This window comes from Trichechus manatus, unplaced genomic scaffold (assembly GCF_000243295.1).
Source record: "Trichechus manatus latirostris isolate Lorelei unplaced genomic scaffold, TriManLat1.0 scaffold00170, whole genome shotgun sequence".
Classification (NCBI taxonomy): Eukaryota; Metazoa; Chordata; class Mammalia; order Sirenia; family Trichechidae; genus Trichechus; species Trichechus manatus.
Window position 1 is genome coordinate 2,716,506 of NW_004444106.1, and position 21,150 is coordinate 2,737,655.

Consider the following 21,150-nt stretch of genomic DNA (forward strand, 5'->3'; position numbering starts at 1 on the left):
CCTGGGTAACAGATAGGTTGGTGGTCCCTTCCATTAGAGCTCACATGCCAGATCTGGCCCCCTGCCAGCATCCTACCTGTCCCCTCTCCTGTCCAGGCACGAAGCTCAGAGACTAGAGCAAGAAGCCCAAGGCCGGCTTGAGAGGCAGAAGATCTTGGACCAATCAGAAGCTGAAAGAGCTCGCAGGGAACTCTTGGAGCTGGAGGCTCTGAGGTACACTGAGAACTAGAGGAGGAAGAGGTTGGTAGGGTACCGAGGGTATCTGAAAAGCAGCTACTCAGGGAGAAGCGGGCAGGTGAAAGCTGCTACAGCCTAAATCAAGGCCAGGGAGGAGGACAGGGCTTCTGGCTGGGTCCTGCCTGACGAGGCTGCCTCCTTTTCTAGCACGGCTGTGGAGAGCACCGGGACAGCCAAGGCAGAGGCCGAGTCCCGCGCAGAGGCGGCACAGATTGAGGGAGAAGACTTCATCCTGCAGGCCAAGCTGAAAGTGGAGGCCTTGGCCATTGAGACCGTGAGTGGAGGCGAGGCCGTGGGAGGGGAAGGTTTACTGAGTACCCACCCACTTAGTGCCAGGAGCTGACTGGGTATACTTCACCGGTATTTATTAATATGCACAACAATCTATAAGAGACATGATAGCCTCATGTAGTTCACAGATAAGGAAACCAAAGCTCAGTGAAGACAGAGTGGTAAACCAGACGGATCACCTCCTACCCTCAAACAGCTTGTTGCTCACACTTATATTGAGCTTTCTATGTGCCAAGTACCTTGAGAATGCTGTGAACATGTATTATTTAATCTTCACAACAACCCTTTGAGGTAGGTACTGTCCTTTGTCCTGCAGAAGAGGAAACCAAGTGTTATGGATTGAATTGTGTCCCCCAAAAATATATGTCATAAATCCTAAACTCTATGCCTGTGGTTATAATCCCAGTTGGGAACTGGTTGTCTCTGTTATGTTAATGAGGCAGGATTAGCATAGGGTGTGTGAGTCAATCTCTTACAAAATATAAAAGGAGCAGATTAAGCAACCAAAGATGGGGGAAGGTAGATGCTAAGCCACATGGAGATATCCAAGGAATCTGGAAAGAGAAGCTGAAGAGACAAAGACATTCCCCCAGAACTGACAGAGAAAGAAAGCCTTCCCCTAGATCCGGCGCCCTGAATTTGGACTTCTAGCCTCCTAAACTGTGAGAAAATAAATTTCTGTTTGTTAAAGCCACTTGTGGTATTTCTGTTATAGCAGCACTAGATGACTAAGACAACGTGTGTCCCTGCCACATTTAAAACACATTCATCCCATCATATCATAGCAAAATTCTTAAATCAACTCCAAATCCAAAATTTAAAAATTCCTCTTTATCTGTGAAATTGAGAATACAAATTTTCTACTGGAACCGGCAACTCTGGTCCCTTTAATTTGGGTGGCCACATTCTCCTAGTCCATTTGAGTGGTGACTCCATCGTTTCAGACCCCAGAGGTCGTGGCCCTACCCTTTGAGACTGAGGCAGCTCTGCTTCTTGTGTTCTTTGTTTCTTCAGCTTCTGCTTCCTGGTTCCTTGGCCTCTAGGCCCCTTGGGCCGGACTGCCTGCATCTGCCCTGCAGGGTCAAGTGTTCAAAGCTCTTTAGCTCCACCAATAAGTGCTTGGAAGCATCCCATTCCACCAGTAAACTTTGACTGGAAGACACTCAGCTCTCTCGCTCTGTTGGTTGGCAAGCCTAGCTTCACCAACAAGTGCCTAGAGGCATGCCAGGAAGCCTCCTGCCAAAGGCACTCAGCTCTTTTGCTCCATGGGTTGGCTCCAGTGCCATCTTGCACTTGTCTCCTGGTTCTGCTGCTGCTGCTTCTTACCATTTGTACTGTCCCCAGTGTAATGGCTCTCCTCACTTCATTCTGAGCCCTCACCAGAATTGTCTTTGATGTCCATAATTCTACCAACACTCTCTTCAGGGCAGTCTAGGCTTTTACTGTTAGGCATTTTAAAATTCTTCCAGCCTCTATCCATTCACAGTTTCAAAGCTGCCTCCACATTTTAGGTATCTGTTAGAGCAGCACCATTCCTGGTACCAAATTCTGTCTTAGTTATCTAGTGCTGCTATAACAGAAATACCACAAGTGGATGGTTTAACAAAGAAAAATTTATTCTCTCATAGTGTAGGAGGCTAGAAGTCCAAATTCAGGGCACCAGCTCCAGGGGAAGGCTTTCTCTCTCTTTCAGCTCTGGAGGAAGGTCCTTGTCATCAATCTTTCCCTGGTCTAGGAGCTTCTCAGGTGCAGGAACCCTGGGTCCAAAGGACGAGCTCCACTCCCAGAGCTGCTTTCTTGGTGGTATGAGGTTCTGCTCACTTCTGTGTTTTATATCTCAAAAGAGATTGACTTAAGACACAACCTATCTTGTAGATTGAGTCCTGCCTTATTAACATAACGTCCACTAATCTTACCTCATTATCATCATAGAGGTAGGATTTACAACACATAGGAAAATCACAACAGATGACAAAATGATGGACAATCACACAATACTGGGAATCATGGACTAGCCAAGTTGACATACATTATTTGGGTGGACACAGTTTAATCCATAATAGGTGGGATAGGTCAGAAGCCTCGGTCCACCTGGATGGAAGGGAACCTCCTCCTCCTCCTCCAACAGGTAGCAGGGAGATGAGGGGACACAAACCCAGATATTGCCTGATGGCCTCAATTTTTAACTAAGTAAGTAACCAAGTTCTTCAAAAGTGAGGGTGTAGAAAATAGGAAGAGAGTTGACAGCTGTAAATATTTAGAAGCATTCAGAGAACAATGAGAAGAAAGGTGGCTAGAAAGGAAGAGAACTGGTGAACAGGGCTTAGATCGGAAGGAACCCCTTAATCCATAAGCTATTTATAATACTGTCATCATGGTGGCATCTGTCCACATGGCTAAGCTTTTCTAACAGAAACCTTCCTCCTGAGTGTGAGAATGGAAAGGATAGATCGCATGTGACACTGATCCAGGATCAGTTTTGTCCCAGAGGGTCAAGTGTACAGGAATAGAATTTGTGAGAAGTGTGGAAGTGATAAGGTCCTATCGGAATAGCTAAAAAAAGACCAGGAAGACAATCCAGAGATGGGTGAGAAGACAACAGAGGAGCGATAAGGAAGGAAGGGAGCTGGTGGGAAGGAAGAGGATGGAGTTCAGATCTCAGAGTTGGGGCAGGTGGGAGAATAACCCAGTCCAAAGGGGACACGGAGTTGGGCAGGGGCTGAAGCAGAACAGAACTTGTGAAAGTCCTCAGAGTTGAGGTCAATAAGGCCAAGCTGTTGGCAAGGCCATCTGCAAGGATATTAGTGAGGGTTCTAGCAGGAGAGAAGGATGGATAGGGGTGGCCGGGAGGTCTGAGCCAGGGGCCCACGGAGCCAGTGATGGTGAGAAAGGAAGTGATGGTGCTGCCAGAGGTGAATGCCTTGAAGGAGGAGTGTTGACTCAATGGTGAAAAAAGAACGTCTAGTGGCATTGGGCTCCGAGGAGGGAAAAGTTTTGCCCTCCTGGTCTGGAGCACCTGGGGTTTGAGAGAATGAGCTGCCACCGCGGGCAGGTGCTGCTGGGGAAGCCCAAATCCTTGAGGCAGCAGAGGCTAAAACAAGGCAAGGATAAGGAAAGCTTTTACTCTCAGTCCAGGGAAGCTTTTAAATATTGATGTGTAAACTAGCCCCACCTCTACCCAGAGATTGACTTAATTGGTATGGGGTAGGGCCAGGACATGAATTTATTGTTTAACTTTTAATTTGGACAGTTTCAAATTTACAGAAAAGTTGCAAGAATAGTACAAAGAATTCCTATATACCCTTCCAACCCAGATTCTCCAAGGGGTAACATTTTAATCACATTCTTCATCATTACTTCTCCATACACACTATTCCCCTCAAGCTGTTTGCATCTAAGTGGGCACCAATGCTTTAGAAAGTTCCCCAGGTCATGCTATTATGTACCCAGGATCAATAACCACCACGAGTTAGCAGAGGAATGCAGAGTAAAAAAGCATAAAATGGTAAGAAGGTAATGGGGCAGGAACAGTTAAGGAAATGGGGGTGGGATGTCCCCCTGCTCCTGGCCCAGGGCCTTAGGAAAGCATGGACAAGGGATTGGTGGAATTCAGGCCTCTGATGCCTTCCCTTGGAACAGGCCATCTGAGCCTGGATCTTCACTTGTCCCTTTTTGCTTTGTCACTGCCCAACACTGTCTGGCACTCTTTGTGTGAATGAAATGCACAAGTCATTTAGTGCCAGAACTGGCTGGGAGCTTCCAGCAGCCTCTGAGCCTGGTAGACTAGGTGATGAGATAGGCCAACAGTTCACAAAGGAGGGGCCATCTGTTGTGGGCATGTGAGGAGGAAGGGGTGATTGAGGGAGGACGGTGAAGGGGGGATAAGTCAATTCCACGCTGCTGAGAGTAAGCAACTGTCCCTTCCCAGCCCCTCCCACTATCCCAGGTTGTTTTTCCCTCAGAAGGTAGTGTGGTGCCCTAGGACAGGGTGGCAGGACAGGAAGAGTGGGCATAGAGGAGGCAGCCAGGTACCTTTTCCAGCATCTCCCCTGGGTATAAGGGGAAGGGGTCCTGGGCCAGCTGGATCTCCAGGTCAGCAAGGCAAAGCTGTACTTGTCCTGTGATGTCAAACAGCACTGAACCCTGGGCATCCCGGGACACAGGATTGGCCACTGTGCAGTAGTGGTGTGGGGGGACAGTCACCATGGCACGGGGGCAAACAGTACCCTACTGGAGGGTAAGAAGAGGGGTGAAGACCAAGGCAGGGCCTCCGCCAACTCCCAAAGGAGGCAGTGAATGGGAGAGAAATCTGCCCACCTATTCCCCCAGGAATTCCCCTATCACCTGATGGAGGGCCACTCCTGCCTAAAAGAAGGAAGAAAGGGACTGCGGACTGTGACCATGACAGCCAGCCTAATGGGCCCTCTATAGCCCCAAGGGCTCCACACATAACCCACTCCACACTAACCTCTCATTGTCCTGCCAGATGTAGGTCTTTGGCCCTACCTCCACTCAGTACATGTTGCTGTTCTGGTCCAGGACACGGATGTAGTAGTATGGAGGGGATGCGGATGATGAACTCTTCTGTTGCCATGGTGATCCCAGGGCTGGCCAGAGTGAAGCACAGAGAATTATAGACATGTGGGAAGAGGACACACGATGAGCACGTGGAATGGGCCGAGGAGAAAGGAGTCTGAGGAGGGACTGTGGTTGGGGAAACAGACCTCCAGCTCCAACTGTTCCACACTTCTGCACAGCCAGTGCCCGCTGCCTTTCTTAGTCCTACCTAGCATAACATGCCCATTGAGACCTCACCCTTGCCAAGAACCACTGAAGCTCAGAGTTCTTTGTTGACTCTGTTCCCTCCCACCCACTAACATTGCCTCCACCAAACTGCCTTACATCAAAGCCTCAACCCCCACAGAATGAGGGAGAGTTGGGAGAGTTAGTCCTTCTGGGATCTTCAGCACAGAGGGAAAGATCTCTGAACAGCTCACTGGCTCTTGGAGGCAGACAGCCATTATTCCAGGAGATCCTGAGGGCTTCAGCTGTATTCAAATGTTACCCATAAATACACCCCGGAGCCAAAGAATATTGCATGATCTTTTTCTGAGCCTCCACCCTTCCTGTACTTCAAACAATCCTGGTGTAACTATTAAGACCTAGTTCTCCTCTTGTGGAAGGAAACCCCTGACAGAACTGATGCTCCCAGAGAATCAGCTGGACAGGAAATATACAAATCATTCTAGCCTTTTTCCTCCCCAGCTCCCTCTCTGGTTTGTAGCCACCCTTGGCCCTTTGCTGCTGCGGGCAGGGATGGATAGGAAGATGAAAGAAGGTGAATAAGTATTGTATTCCATCTACCCTCATCCTACCTGCTTCTGAACATGGCAGTTTACCAAAATCTCATTCCAACTGCCAGCACCTTTGGACTTTGGACATGTTGTAACTCAAAGGGAACCAAGTTTACTAGGTGACTTAGAGCCTTGTCCTCTGAGACACTGGCCAGAAATTATTTTTTCCTTTTTTTTTTTTTATTGTACTTCAGGTGAAGGCTTACAGAACAAATAGTTTCTCATGAAACAGTAGTACACATATTGTTTTATGACATTGGTTAACAACCCCACAACATGTCAACCATCTACCTTCTCAACCTTTTTTTTTGGTGTGAAAATACACAGCCAAAGATACACCATTTCAAAAATTTCTACATGCACAGTTCAGTGTCATTGACTACACTCTTCCAATTGTGCTGTTATTCTCACTTAAGATGAAGGCTTACAGAACAAAGTAGTTTCTCATTTAACAGTTACTACAAATGTGGCCCTATGACAATGGTTAACAATCTCACAACACATCAACAATATCCTTACTCAGCCTTGGGTTCCCTATCACCAGCTTCCTTGTCCCCTTCTGCCTTCTGGCCCTTGTCACTGGACTATTGTACCTCATTAGTCTCATTTGATTTTACGGGGTTGTCCACTCCCAGGCTGAACGGTGAACCTCGGAGATAACTTCACCACTGAGCTAAAGGGGTGTCTGGGGGCCATACTCTCGGGGTTTCTCCAGTCTCCTTTAGGCCAGTAAATCTGATTTTTTGTGTGAGTGTGAGTTAGAATTATGTTCTACATCCTTCTCCAGCTCTGTCCAGAGCCCTCTGTTGTGATCCTGGTCAGAGCAGTCAGTGGTGGTAGCCGGGCACCATCTAGCTGTACTGGACTCAGTCCGCTGGAGGCCTTGGTAGCTGTGGACCATTAGTCCTTCGGACTAATCTTTTCCTTGTATCCTGTTCTCTTCATTCTCCCTTGCTCCCGAAGGGATGAGACCAGTGGAGTATCTTAGATGGCCGCTCACAGGCTTTTAAGACCCCAGACACTACTCACCAAGGTAGAATGTAGAGCATTGCCTTTATAAGCTGTTATGCCAATTGAGCTAGATGTTTCCCAAGACCATGGTCCCCACAGCCCTCCACCCAGCAATTCAGTCCCTCAGGGAGTTTGGATGTGTCTATGGGGCTTCCATAACCTTTCCTTGTACAAGTTGTGCTAGTTTCCCCTGTACTGTGTACTGTCTCACCCTTCACCCAAGATACCACTTATCTATTGCCGATTTAGTATTCCCCCCCCATCCCTGGTAACCAACAAAGATTGTTACATTTTGTGTGCGAACTTTTTCATGGGTTTTTACAATAGAGGTCTCATACAATATTTGTCCTTTTGTTGGCCAGACATTTTTGAAGCTACCACCGGAAAGTAATGGCACCTCTTCAACTCAACCATTCACCCAGCTTCCAACCTGGGTGAGGAATGGGAAGTGAAAAAGAAAAAGGGGTGGCTTGGCGTAGGAAACCTAGGCAGGAGCCATGAAATTACAGAATCAAGGCTGGAAGTGGCCCAAGAGAAGAGTTTTACATGGTGCAGTGCAACGGGTTTCTCTCATATGTGACCTTTCTGGCCTTGGGTTTAAAGTTCAGCCAAAAAATAATTGGTTGGACAGTAGCCTGCTCTGTAATTGGTCTATTTCATGCATCTTGGAGGAATTGGTCAGTCTACTATGCAAATAGAGTGTGTAAAACCCCCAATAGGGTTAAGTGACTTTGTGGGGGAATTGGTCTATTACTATGCAAATTAAGTAACTGAGCCTTCCAAAAGGATTGGTCAGTTCATGGTCTGGTGGGAGCATCATGATTTGAAATTGACAAGAAGTAGGCTTACATAAGGGCCAAATGCACAGAGGTTGAGTGGGACCTCACTACCAACAAGAAGAGTCTGGATCAAACCATGTCGTTTAAACCCGGGATCCTGGCACTGAGAACCCCCTAGACACAGAAGAAAGAGAGCTTTAACACTGAAGATGGTGTGAGACGGCACGAGACAGTGCAGCAACACAAGTGGCAGCAGCATGAGCAGCAGGAACCAGGAGACCAGCGCAAGGTGCCTGTAGTGGACTTGGGAACCCATGCAGCCACAAAGAACTGAGCACCTTTGGGCAAGAGGCCTGCTGGTGGTGTAGGGTGTCTCTGGGTAATTGTCAGTGGAGCTAAAGAGCTGTAGCACTTGTCTGAGAAAGGCAGGGGTCTAAAGAAGTCCTGGCGGTGGGCAGAAGGGCCTCCTGCCTACGGACACGGCTGAGAAGAAGCTGAGAGCTGAGATACAGACTGTACCCTATCTCCTGAGATGCATCCTATTGCTTCCAAGTTGATTCTAATCCTGAGTTGAAGCCTATTACTCCATTAATAAGCCACATAATTGTAAGTATGGTGTGTGAGTTCTCTGTGGCAATAGCAACAAATTATCAAACTCAGCAGAGAAGTAGAGAGTGCCGTGGGGGGTACTGTTGGTGTCAGAAATAGTAAAACAAAGTTGGAGAATGGAGGTGTGTCTAACCTCCACCTCATAGGAGGTGCTTTGTGCTGATGGTGAATTCTTATCCCGCCTCCTGAATGTACACTAGGTCTGATGCTAGTATATTCCACATGGTGCATACAGTCTTTATAATTTCAGTTTTTTGGATGGCATTTAGAAATTGAGTTTTCACACGCTCCTAATTTCCCACTTCTCTTGCAGAATTAGGAGACCAGGAACACTGGACCCACATTCCCACTTGGCAAAATAGGCTGGGGCCAAGTAACAGCTGTGCTGCATATGTGGGCACAAGCATTCCACTCATCACAGTCCCCACTATTCCCTAATGTCTTATAGCTGGGTCGTTGGACTCACATCTTCTCCCTGGCTCGTGTGTGCATTTAAATTTACCACCTCTGCTCTGGTTTAATGGAGTCATGGTGGTGCAGTGTTTAAGAGTTATGCTGCTAACCAAAAGGTTGGCAGTTCAAATCCAACAGATGCTCCTTGGAAACCCAATAGGGCAGCTCTACTCTGTTTTAAAGGGTCACTATGAGTCAGAATCTACTTGACGGCAATGGGTTTGTTCTAGTTTCAACTCTCCAAAACAGCACTGTCCCATAGAACTTTCTGCAATGATGGAAATGTTGGAAATCTACACTGCCTTTGGACTAGCCACATGTGAATTTGGAGCACTTGAAATATGGCTAGCGCAACTGAGGAACTATTAAATCTGAATTAACTTAAATGTATAGGGCCAAACGTGGCTGGTTGACCTCATATTGAACAGTGCAGCTCTCAATAGCTGAGACTCAGATATGGACAATGAGTTATTTGAGAGCTAATGTCTAATCCCATCTTTCTAAAAGGCGGTATGTCACAGTGGTTAGGGGCATGGATTCAAAGCCAGACTGCCAGGACTTCATTTCTGATTTGTCCTGTTTATACTTTGTATTTCCTTAATGTCTTACTTCATTTGAAAGAGGTTACAGTTTTGATCTGCTTTCCTGGGACGTTTTCCACACCAGAGAGATGTTATTCTGCTCCTCATAATTTCATCTTGCAACTTTGTATAGGACTTCACCTTACACACTGATACTTTCCTGTGGCTCATTTTGATGTGAAGTTAGTTTCCCTGAACTTGTAGGAGGGTGGCTTTTCTAGCTTCAGAGCTCCCTCTCCTGTTGTTTTCCAGTAGTGTGCAAAAATACAGGGGCTAGTCTCCTCACTCTGTTTCCCTCGCCCATTTGTTCTGGCCCTTCTCCTTCCTTCCTATTTCCCTGTCCTTCTCAGGTTGTCCCCACTCTCCTAAATTGTTCCCAGTGTGGGGTCTTGTCCTAGAAAGAGCACTTTCAAGAGTCCCCGGGGGCTGGGACTGCCTGGGTCTAAGGCTTATTTGCTGCGTAATCTTAGACAAGTCCATTGACCTCCCTGTACCTCAGTTTTCTCATCTGTAAAATGGGCATGGATAATGGCAGCTACCTCAGAGTTATAAGGATTAAGAGATTTACTATATAAAGTCTTCAGAGCCTGGCTCAGGTTTTTTCTGCAGAGGCAGGGAATAACCCCTGAAGCCCAGCTTTCCTATTCAGTTAGGGGAAGTGACAGCACCAGAGGCTCCCTACCCCCCTGGCATCCCGGCCTTAGCCCTCACTTGTTTACTGTCGGGAGGGTGGCAAGTCTGTGGCGTCCCAGCTGTGGGGCTAAAAGAACAGCAAAGCAGGGGCACCGGACAGCCAAGCGGAGCCTTTTCCAGCTGCTTCTTTGCCAGGTTCTCTGCAGGGGTGGGAGCCTGGCCAGGAAACCAGATGGGGAAGAGGAAGGGCCAGGGCTGCAGGAGGAGGTGCAGACAAGGCGCCCCAGGGGAGATCTGAATTCTGGAAGGCCACAGAGGGCTAGGAGCTGGCTCTGGGAACAGCCTCGGTTGGCTCCCTGTTCGATGATCCCACATCCCCCAGGGCTGAGGCCTCCACCATCTGCCACCCCAGCTGGGCCCAGTCAGGTGGACTGAGAGCCTCACCCAGCTCAGCGACTCAGCTGAGAGTCATCCACTTAGCTGATAGGGCTGGGCTGGGCTCCTGCCTTGTTCCAAGGCCAAGTCTTTATTGCAGTAGCAGGACCCTGTCTCCCCTCCCTCACTCCCACCTGACCTACCATGCCTAGAAGAAGGCTGTGCCTTCTTCCTGGACCATCTGCCAATTTCACCCAGAACAGGTTTTGCCTTCTTACCCTCGCCACCCCATCCTTCCATGGAGGTGAGCCCAACAGGGACCTCTCAGGGCATCCAGGCAAACCATTTGACTCAGCCAGCATGTTCCTGACAAGTCTCAGATTTAGACTTTTGTGGTTTACCAGATGACACTGTGTACAGTCAGATCATTTTACTCCCAATATATCGAGGCCCTCAAAAGACAATGGTTACAATTGTGTCAACATTTGGAAGGTCCTCCCCAGTCCTTGGGTTTGGCCTCAACTCCCAAAATCTACCCACCCACCCACCTACCCAGACCTCCCTTCAGTCTTTGCTGCTGACATCCATCCCCTATTCTACTCTCTTGCCCAATCACACTTCTTTCAAGTGTCATGAGGCTCCTGCATGAACCCCACTCTACTAGCGTTAACCATTGCCAACTTTCACCCAAAATCTTGCAAAGACCAATGTCTCCCCCACACACAAAAAGGGCGGGGTAATGGTTGGGTAAAGTGAGAACAGAACAGCCTGTAAGAAGCAGAGGGTAACTTCACCCTCTACTTAAGACACCAGCCTCTTGGCTCAGAAGATAAATCTATGCTACAGCATAAACTAGTAATGAATGAATGAACCACAAGTCACTACAAAGAGATCTTCAGGGTCAATTCCAAGTGGCTGAAGCAGTGAATCTTAAATGGCAAATGCCAAAGTGACCAAAGTGTCTAAAGCCTTTATGCTCAGACTGGTCCATGGTGAGCAGCATCAGCACCACCGGAATGTGTGTTAGAAATGCAGACTTTTGGGCATCACCCTGGAGCTGCAAAGTCAATCAGCATTTTAACTAGATCCTCAATGATTTGGGCTCCATCATCAGCTCTGGTCGAATGCAGCTACTTTCAAGGCTGGCTGCACATTAGAGCCACCTGGAGACCTTTAAAAGCCAGGGGTCCAAGTGTTATTTTTAAAAGATCTGCTGACTCCAATATGCGGCCAGGGTTGAGAACCAGCGGGGGCAATATGAATCTCGCAGGCTCTGTCACTGCCCTTGTGATCTTACTAGCTTCTGAGCCTTACTCTCCTCAACTGTGAAATGGGAATAAAAGTGACTGCCTCCTGGAGTTGAAAGGATTAGAGAATGGAGGAGTACACAGTCGACGCTGACTGAGCAGTGGCGAAGGGAAATGATGAGCTCTGACTACACACTGGGAACTTCATTTATTCCCCTCCAGCCCCCTCTCCCATCCCAGGTGCTGGTGAGACTCTGGGCCAAGCAGTCCCCTGGCTAATATAAGCCCTTTGTCCCTGCCCCTGGGCTCTTGGTCCAGGCAGGCATGATGTTAGCGGTAAGGCCGCTGACCCAGCCCTGCCACCACTGAGTCCTCAACCTTACGGTTATTGGACTGGAGCATTATCTCCTGCTGTCCAAACCCGAGTGCGTGGAAAAGGCACGCGACGTTCAGGATGAACAGGGGCTCATCTTCGCGGAGTTTTCCTTCACTGATTTTTTAAGTCAAACAGTCTTTGTTTAAAGACTGTGAGTCACATGACTCAGGAAGTACAGAAAAGCTATTTTCACCAGGCAGCCTCTCAGCAGGGAGACCGTGGCATCTGCTTTAGAGGGCTGTTAGTGGAAATTCTTGAGAAAACGCCTCATGTGAATCACTGTTTTTAGCAGCCAAGTTTTAGGAATGTTTCTTCGTAAGAAAATCTTTTTTCAAATTTTTTTATACTTTAGATGAAGGTTTACAGAACCTATAGTTTCTCATTAAACAGTTAGTACACATATTGTTTATGAATGGTTAACAACCCCACAACATGTCAACACTTTCCCTTCTCGACCTTGGGTTCCCTATCACCACCTTTCCTGTTCCCTCCTGCCTTCTAGTCCTTCTCCCTGGGCTGGTGTGCCCCATTAGTCTCATTTTGTTTTATGGCCCTGTCTAATCTTCGGCTGAAGGGTGAACCTCAAGAGTGACTTCATTACTGAGCTTAAGGTGTGTCTGGGGGCCATACTTCTGGGGTTTCTCCAGTCTCTATCAGGCCAGTAAGCCTGGTCTTTTTCTGTGAGTTAGAATTTTGTTCTACATTTTTCTCCAGCTCTGTCTGGGGTCCTCTGTTGTGATACCTGTCAGAGCAGTCAGTGGTGGTAGCTGGGCACCATCTAACTGTACTGGACTCAGTCTGGTGGAGGCCGTGGTAGTTGTGGTCCGTTAGTCCTTTGGACTGATCTTTCCTTCGTATCTTGTTTTCTTCATTCTCCCTTGCTCCTGAAGGGGTGAGACCATTGGAATATCTTAGATGGCTGCTCACAGGCTTTTAAGACCCCAGACGCTATTCGCCAAGGTAGAATGTCGTAAGAAAATCTTATCTGAGCTCCAGCCCAACTGGACCACCTTGTGGGAGGAGGAGCAGCTTGGTGGGCCCCACGTGGGGTTGGGGGAGGGTGCGGCAGCTCTGCCAGCCAAGGACTCTGCTCATCCCTCTGCCCACATGCCAGCAACTAGTGCCAACCACTGCAGTTGGAGGACCGCCAGATGAGAAATGACCCAGAAGCCAGGTTTCAGAACCCTAGATCAGTGTTTTCAAACCCATCCAATCACAGGACTCAGCTGGGATTGTTAATCCTGTTCATGCTGATTCCCAGGCCTCTTCCCAGACCCACTGGACTCTGAAACTTATATTTTTGCCAAGTGTTCCCAAATAACAGCTACCACTTATTAAGAAATTACTCTCTGCCAGGCATTGTTACATGCCTTTAATCAACTCATTTAATCCTTATAAGAACCTAGAAATTAAGGAATTAACGCAGGACCACATTTATCAAGGGGTGGAACCAGAATTCCATCCTGAGTATTGTAACAGCATGGCCCCCAAACCAGGAGGCAGTTTAGCTTCTCAAGCAGAAACATCAAGACTCTAGCAAGGGCTTAAGGACCTGGGTGAGGGTGGGCACACCCCCAGGCAATAGTGCCAATGGTAGTTCAAAGGTGAGCGTTTTCTGCAATCTGGGCCAGTGCCTAGATCCTGCTCCCTCAAACCCAGGAAGAGCAGCACCCAATGAGGACGTGCAAGCACCTAGAATTAGCTTGGGGCCCTCAATTCAAGGTGGCTGCCCTACCTGCTCATGGCTATAGAGAGCTCCCTTGCCCGAACAGCCAGGAGCCCTGTGTGCCAAGGGTGGAAACAGGCAGGAGTTTACAGGGGAGCCACCTGCCACCTCACCTGACAGCTAGCCTTTTCTTCATAACCCAGGGGTCCACCCAGGCAGGGATCAGAGAACACAGAGGACACCTGCCTCAGCAAGATTCCCCATCAAGTGCTTCACACCCAAGTGCCAGCTCTAAGATCTCCAGAACCTCAGGCTGGCAGGTCCAACTGAGCTTCCTGGTTTTTATGCAACACTACAGCATACTTCACTTCCCCCTCCTGAGGGGAAGGAAAAGAGCCTTCTCACCAAACCCTAAGCCCTCTGGAAATCAAGCCTACCTTAAGATCACCCTGCTAATGACTTCTCAGCTGATCTGCCAAGGCCCACAGTTGGCATAGCCCCGACTGGGGCAGCAGGAGAAAGCTCCCGTTCCGCAGAGATGAGGGGTCTCGATGGGGACAAGCCACATTCTAGGAGCTCAAGGGGACAGGTCAGGGCCCAGGTCCCCAGGAGGAAAGGGGGAGGCAAACAGGGATCAATCAATCAAGCTCCAAGATGAAGTCCAAATGAACCTCTTCAGTTCCCCTTACTTTGCATGTGGGCGCTTGAAGTCACAGATTTTCGGGGTTATGAGCTGATGAGTTGATCTACCTTTGTTTTAAAACCCAGAAAAACCTCCAATGAGGAGAGTAAAACCTCACGAGGCAAAGCCTCCTCCCACCTTCTTCCTCCTCTGGTTCAGTAAGGTCTTGCCTGCCCCAGCAGAAGCATGGCCCTATAAAGCAGGGTGGCCTAGAGAGATTCTTGAGGGGCACAGAGTCCCACCACTAGTTTGAAGGCCAGTAAGTATACTCATATCCAGAGGTGCAGCTGAGCAAATCCTCACTCAGATCAGATCGGGAACCTTCCTCACCCAGGGCAGGTATCACTTCCTGCCTGGAAGTAGGCTTGGGCATTTAAAGGGCTGCCTCAGAGCTAGCCGCCAGTGCCAGGTGAGACTGAAGGGTGACAGGGCCCGAGACAGGGGGCAGGTGCTGAGTTCACCTTTGACCCATCTGGCTTTAATTTCCCAATCTGTGTGAGTACAAATCTACCTCTCAACCCACCCCTCCCTGCCAAGTGTGGCCAATTGTCCAGGATCAAGCCACAGCCCCTTAAGATAATTTTGCATCTTTTATTTCAGACTTAGGAAATTCAGCCCCAATCTCCAAATAGACGTTCAACAGAAAAACACACGCACAGACCCCTTCCTTCCTGCCAGGTGCTTTGTCGGGAGCTTGGCATTCCTCTCCTCTGCCCGTGTCCCCTGCTGTCCAGGGCTGGGGAAGGGGGGCCCGGCCCCAGCAGGTGCGGACTCTGCCCCTGGAGGAGGGAGCAGCAGCCATCAGTATTTCCGCTGCTGCTGCCGGGGGAAGAGACTGCTCCCTGAGGACCGGAGCGGGGGGCTGGAGGGGCTGGGGTCCTCTGAGTCCAGGCTGAAGAGGTCCCTGCCAGTGCGAAGAATCTGCTCCTCCAGCTTCTTGTGCCGCTTCATGTCTGAAAGGACCTTGTCCAGGCGGGCCTCCCGTTTCTGGCCCCGGGCTGAGCTTCCTGGAGAAGGGGAAGGTGAGACATGTGGAAGGCACTGGGGCAGTGTGCACTGCACCTGTCTGGATCTTACTCATCACTTGGGGAGCTTGTTAAAAATACAGATTTACAGGTCTCTGTCACAGAGGTTCTGAGGTTTGCGGTTGGGCCTCAGATGGGATGGGCACTGAAGGACTCTCTAAGGGGGTGACGGTGGTGCATCTGAATTATGACAAGGCACCAGCAATGTGACAGTCAGGGAAGAACATCCCAGGCAGAAGGAAGAGCAAGTGCAAAGGCCCCAGGGCAGGAGCAGAGGAGAATGAGAGCAGGGGGCGAGGTGAGAGAGAAGCGAAAGAGATGACACAGGGCCTTACAGGCCGGGCTAAGGAGTTTGGATTTCTCACTCTGTGTGAAATGGAGGCCTTAAGCAGAGAAGTGACATGGTTCATATTTTAAAAGTATCATCCTGGTTACTGAGACTGGAGGCAGGGAGACCAGCTAGGAGCTACGCAACCATCCTGCAAAGAGACCATGGTAGCTTGGATGAGGGTGAGGTGTTGAAGGTGGAGAGAAGTGGATGGACTTGGAAATGCTGGGGGGCAGAGTTAATAGCACTTCCTTGCTGCATGCTTGAATGTTGGGATAACAGAAGAATCAAGAATGGCTCCGAGGCTTTTGGCTTAAACTTGGTGGATATGGATTCTGGGAGAAATCTGAGGGGGAGTTTGGAGGTGCCAGATTTTTGAGGAATCTGGAGTTCAGGTGAGAGGTGAGGGTTGGAGATTTAAGTGACGTCTAAAACCATGGGCCTGGATGAGACGGCCTGGAGTAGAATACAGATAAAAGACTCAGCCCTGGGACAGCCATCTTAAAAAGAAAAAAACAAAAAAAACTTTTCTAGGGGATTTAATTAATAAATACTTCCAGCGCTTCTATGACAGGCTCTTTTCTAAGCCCTTTAGAGTGTAAGTATCTTGCCTAAGGTCCCAAAGCTAGTAAGGGACAGAGCTAGGAACTGTGCCCAGGCAATCGGGTCTCTGCTCGTAACCATCAGGGAAGAGGTGGAGCTGAGAAAGAAACCACCAAAGGCGACTGAGAAGGAGCAGTCAGTGAGGAAGGAGAGAACCAGGAGAATGATGGCCTAGAAGCAAAAAGAACAAAAGCAGTACTTCAAGAATGCTGAGTGACGTGAGAGACTGAGTCAGATGAGGACAGAAGGAAAGGCCACTGCGCCTGGCAACTGTGTGGGTTACTGGTGACCCTGCCAAGAGCAGTTTCAATGGAGTGGGATCCAAAGCTGGTGTGAAGTGACTTCAAGAAGAAGAGGAGACAGTGACTATAAATAACTTTTGAGAAATTTGATTATGAAGAGTAGGAAAAAAGGGGGTCACTGGAGTTGGGGCACGTTCTTATACAGTTATGAACAATCCAGTAAAATGAAACAGACCACTGATACAGGAGGGAAAGGACAGGATCCAGAACCTGGGTGGGTGGGTCTCTGCGGCAGGCAGGGCCCTTCATCCACACAATAGGGCAGGTAGATGGATATGGCAGGTGGACTAGTAAGAAGGCTCGGAGATCTGGTAGGAGAATGTTAAGGGAGTGTCTGTCTTATTTGCTTTGCTATCACAGTTAAGTATAAAGGAGGTTATCAGCTGGTGGGGTAGGGGCGAAGAATAGAAGATACACAGTAAATATGAAGACAATAAAGTATGAAGTGATTTCAAGGAGTGAAGATATAATGTTCTATGTCAGAAAACGTAGTAGGGCTCATAGTCAGTCTGTAGTCAGCATCTAAAATGAGATCAGTTAGCACACTTCTGTTTTTTTCCAGCAGCGCCGCGCTGCTCATATGCAAGTGGGGACTAGTGCAGAGCTAGATTTAAGCCAGGGCTTTGAACTGGCAAGTTCTGGTTCGAATCCCTGCTGAGAATTTGCATTTCTAACAAGTTCCAAGGTGATGCTAATGCTGCTGGTTAGGGACCCGTTCTGAGAACCGCTAGCAGAGCAGTGGTTCTCAAAATTTTACTGTACATAAGAATCACCTGGGGGTCTTGTTAAAATGTAGATTCTGATTCAGTATATCTAGGGCGGAAATGCAAATTCTCAGCAGGGGTTTGAAATGGAACGACCGGTTCAAAGCCCTGATTTAAGCAGGACTTCAGTTTTATTAAAGGGAACTGCAAAGCAAGGAGAGAAACAGTGCGGGAAGTAAGAATGGTTTTAAGGGAGTGAATATGAAGACAGACCTTGGATTCCTAGGTGGGTAAGGAGGGGACGGATGGTGAAGGACAGAGGTAGGGTCAACGGGTCAGCACATCTGGAGCACAGACATAAGTATTAGCTTACAGCACAAGCTAGAAGGATACTGGGTGGTGACCTGTAAGCGGGCCACGTGAAATTGAGATTTCAGAGGTAGCATATGATAGGTGAGGACCAGATTGAGAGCCTGTCCACAGTACCAAACTACTTGCTGTCATGGAGACCCCATGTGTGACAGAGTAGAACTGTGCTCCACACAGTAGGCAGTGGCTAAGGATGGAAGAAAAAAATCATTGGAAATGGAAGTGAGAGGCCAGGGGATTGGATGGATCATCCACGTGCATCCTGACATTATCGGGTTAAAGGTGTCAACATAGGAGAAGAAAGGAAGACTTGAGTAGAAGCTGAAACTGGCAAGGCTGGAGGGTTGGTGAAATGACAGCCGGAAGAAGAGGTGGGAATGATGCCATCTTACATGAAATCCAAAAAGAGCTGAGAGTTTTGAAAGGAGGAGAAATGCTTTGTAAGTGGCAATAAGGAACAAGGAGAGCACCAATCCACCTCTAGGCCCTGAGTTGGGTGGGTTGTGTGAGAAAAATTAGTCTCTACTTGGAAGGGATGAAAGGAGGCAGTGTCCCCACTCAGGGGGACAGCCAGTTTCAGTTTGAGTAAGAAGGCCAATGTTCAGAGATGAAAAGATGAGGGAGTCAGAGATGATGGTAAATTCTAAGAAGGCACGTAGAACGAGAAATTAGGTCAGATTAGAAGATGTGCACAGTAGCACAGGGAGTGGATCTAGATAACAGATAACTAGGAAGACCTGGACTTCTGAGACTATGGAGATAACATATATGGGAAGTATGGTGGGATTATCTGAGGTGCTCTCTTAAAGGAAGATAGGGGATCAATATAAACCAGAAGGATGGTGCCACTGGGCGAATGCTCTCTCCTGTAGCTAGAAGTTTTCTGACAACCAAGGCACCAAGCAAAGGTCTCTTTTAGGGAGGCACTTTTTTGGTAACTGGGAGCAGAGACTCTTCACCTCCCTCCAACTTTTCCCTCTTTTCTGTACCTGGAGTGCGTCTCCGGTCAATCAGGGAATCCTTTGGTGTCATTGGCTCGTCATCAAAGTCAAACTCCGTTGGCATGTGCGGTCTGGGACAGGTAGACAGCAAACGAAGGGTGAGGGTGGCTCCCTCAAACACCCGTACATGTGCTTCTCCCCAGCCTGCCTCATGTTCCCCTTCTGCTCTCTTCACGTCCTCCACTTTCCATGCTCCTGGGTCCCACCTTTTCTCCTTCCCTATTTCCCCCTGGCATGAGAGAAGTAGCCCCAGGGACAAGGTATAAGGGTGCGTTCTCACTTTTCCTCTTCCTCCTCTTTGGCCTCCGGTTCCTCATCGGATCTCTCCTCTTCACTCTGGGCCTCAGGTGTGGGCGGCCGGCGGGGCAGGATCTCTGCCTGAAGCTCCAGGGTACCATGGGCAGCCAGCAGCTCATAGAGCCGCTGGATTTCGGAGGGCGGGGGCATCCAGGCCGCAGGCAGCTCCACCTCCTCATCGCTGCAGGGCACGCACCAGTCCTCGGATTCTCCCTCTGCAGGCTCTTCCCCCGCAGCGCTGGGGGCTTCTTCCTGCGCCTCCTGTGCCCCAGGCTCCTCTCGCTCGGCCTCCTCCCGGTCTCCTTCCCTGTCTTCCTCGGCCTTACTGACCGAAGCAGGGGGACCTCCGGTGTCCTCCACGGCCAGGGCCTGGAGGCCGGAGGTCACTTCCCCTTCTTCAGACAGAGGCGCCGCCGTGGTGGCCGCAGGGTCTCCATGACCCCGAGTAAGGGACATAGGCCACTAGGGAAGTGGCCTTGCGAAGATAGGAGATGCAGGGGTACTAAGCCGGGGGTCCACCCCCCAAGGGATAAGGCTCCCCAGGGGTATAGGGAATGTCTCTTCAACCAATCAGGTTCTCACAGCGGTCCCTGCAGTCAGACCGCCGGTCCCCAGGAGGGGGCGCTCGGCTCCCCCCGACCCCGCCCAACGGATCCGATATTCCCGGGGAGCGGCAGAAACCACTTTTCGAGCCCGAGAGGTCAGGGAAAGGAGCAGACCCACTCTTCTCGCCTTCACGCCGCCGCCGCCGCCCGCCCGCCGGCCCGTGCCACACCTAGACAGGGCGCCTTCTTTTCAGACCTTGCAGTTCGGGTACGCGCCACCTCAGCCGCGGTATGCACCTGGAGCTAAGACCCGCCTCTCCGGCGCGAAGGGTCACAGTATGTAGGCGCACAGATACGGCGCGGGAGGATTGGTTCTACAAAGCTACTTAGAAGAGGAAAGCAAGGGAAAACTTGCACATGCGCAGGAGGGGGAAACTCGCATAAAAGGCTTCGGCCCACAGTAAAGATGGCCACCTGGAAGACGCATGCGCATATCACCCAGTAGGCTCTGCCCGCAGGGAGGCAGTACCGCTGGCACAGTGGACGAACGCCAAGGACCAACTGAGGCTTGAGGCGAGTGTCATGCAGTCTCCGTTTATTGGTGTGTCATACCCATGCAGCATCCGGCATACGAAAAGGGGGAATCAGTTTGATATATATGTATTGGGAATTCTAGTTTCCCCCCCTTACTTTTTTTTTTAAAAAAAAACAAAAAACCCGCCAACTCCGATTCGCGTCGGTAGCTCGGTCCCCGCCTCCCCTACGGGCCGTCGGGTGCAGCAAACCTCCCTTGTTCTGTTAGAAAATAAATTACAGAGCTCCCCGTCCCCTCCTCGGCAGCTTTGGTCCTATTTTTTGGATTCTTTCCTTACAAAGACGTGAATGACATGAGCCCCGACGCCTTTGGAAATAAACACACTGACTGGCGTTGAAAAGCGCAGGTGGGGCGGGTCGACAAGATTGACCAGGGAAGCGTCAACCGCTGCGCCCCTCCCTTCTCTCCTGTGCTGGTTCGGAAGGCGTGTTCGCCACCAGGCACATGCCCCCAGAAGCGGCCTGGCCGCCAACTCTGCGACCTGTGAGGCGCCCTGGGGGCGTCTGGGCCTGGGTGGTCCCGGCAGAGAACAGTCGGAGCCCCGGGCCCGGGCTAGGGGGCCCTCTCCGGGCAACCTCCTTTCCCCTAGGCTGACCTAAGTGCTGGAGTTTTTGCAGAATAAACAGTGGCAACAGGGTGGAAGGGAGGATGCTGAAGGGAGATGAGGAGGGCAGGAAGAGGACGGAGGTGGGGATGTGGAGAGGGAAGGGAATATGATAAAGGGGAGAAGGAGGTGGGGATGTGGAGAGGGAAGGGGATATGATAAAGGGGAGAAGGAAGAAAGGAATGCGGAAGATACCAAGACAATGAAAGCTGGGTTGGGAGGGGGAGGCTAGGGCACTGGTTGAGGTGCAGGGAGACTGGGAGAGATGCAGGGAGGCTGAAAGAATGCAGAGTTTGGGAGATGTTCAGGGAGATCGACAGAAGTGCAAGGAGGTTTCAGAAATGCAAGGATGGGGAGGCCAAGAAGCTAGAGGGGATGCAGGCAGAAGTGTAGGGAGGTTGGAAACAGTGCAGGGAGAAGGGAGGCCTACGGTTGGCAGAGGAGCCTGGCAGGATGCAGGAGCAGGAAAGAAGCTGTAAACAA

General features: G+C 49.8%; 3 protein-coding genes across 3 annotated transcripts in view; 1 reads left to right on the forward strand and 2 right to left on the reverse strand.

Annotated features, from left to right (window-relative positions):
* Positions 1–213, forward strand: part of CDIPT (CDP-diacylglycerol--inositol 3-phosphatidyltransferase) — a 14,691-nt gene extending 14,478 nt beyond the window's left edge. Inside the window, exon 7 of the transcript XR_002825661.1 lies at positions 97–213. The gene's annotated coding sequence lies outside the window, so the exon portion shown is untranslated. The remainder of the gene's footprint in view (positions 1–96) is intronic.
* Positions 14–5,211, reverse strand: LOC111822393 (major vault protein-like). The gene is made up of 2 exons (XM_023741033.1): positions 4,561–5,211; positions 14–225 (listed from the first exon to the last, which is right to left on the reverse strand). Exons 1-2 carry the CDS (start codon positions 4,732–4,734, stop codon positions 106–108), a joined length of 294 nt encoding a protein of 97 aa, XP_023596801.1. The 5' UTR covers positions 4,735–5,211; the 3' UTR covers positions 14–105.
* Positions 5,212–14,706: 9,495 nt separating this feature from the next.
* On the reverse strand, positions 14,707–20,797 carry PAGR1 (PAXIP1 associated glutamate rich protein 1). The gene is made up of 3 exons (XM_004386654.2): positions 18,907–20,797; positions 18,615–18,697; positions 14,707–15,301 (listed from the first exon to the last, which is right to left on the reverse strand). The coding sequence occupies exons 1-3, from the start codon at positions 19,377–19,379 to the stop codon at positions 15,096–15,098; spliced, it is 762 nt and encodes a 253-aa protein (XP_004386711.1). The 5' UTR covers positions 19,380–20,797; the 3' UTR covers positions 14,707–15,095.
* Between the last annotated feature and the right edge of the window lie 353 nt (positions 20,798–21,150).

Bases quoted from the DNA above. Each gene is read 5' to 3' on its own strand.
- LOC111822393 (XM_023741033.1), bottom strand. From the start codon at position 4,734: ATGGTGACTGTCCCCCCACACCACTACTGCACAGTGGCCAATCCTGTG. The intron at 226-4,560 runs GTACCTGGCTGC...TTCCTCCTCTAG, and splicing joins CAGGGGAGATGCTGGAAAAG to TTCTCAGTGTACCTCAGAGC.
- PAGR1 (XM_004386654.2), bottom strand. From the start codon at position 19,379: ATGTCCCTTACTCGGGGTCATGGAGACCCTGCGGCCACCACGGCGGCG. The intron at 18,698-18,906 runs GTGAGAACGCAC...TACCTGTCCCAG, and splicing joins AAAGAGGAGGAAGAGGAAAA to ACCGCACATGCCAACGGAGT. The intron at 15,302-18,614 runs GTACAGAAAAGA...CCCCTTCTCCAG, and splicing joins TGACCGGAGACGCACTCCAG to GAAGCTCAGCCCGGGGCCAG.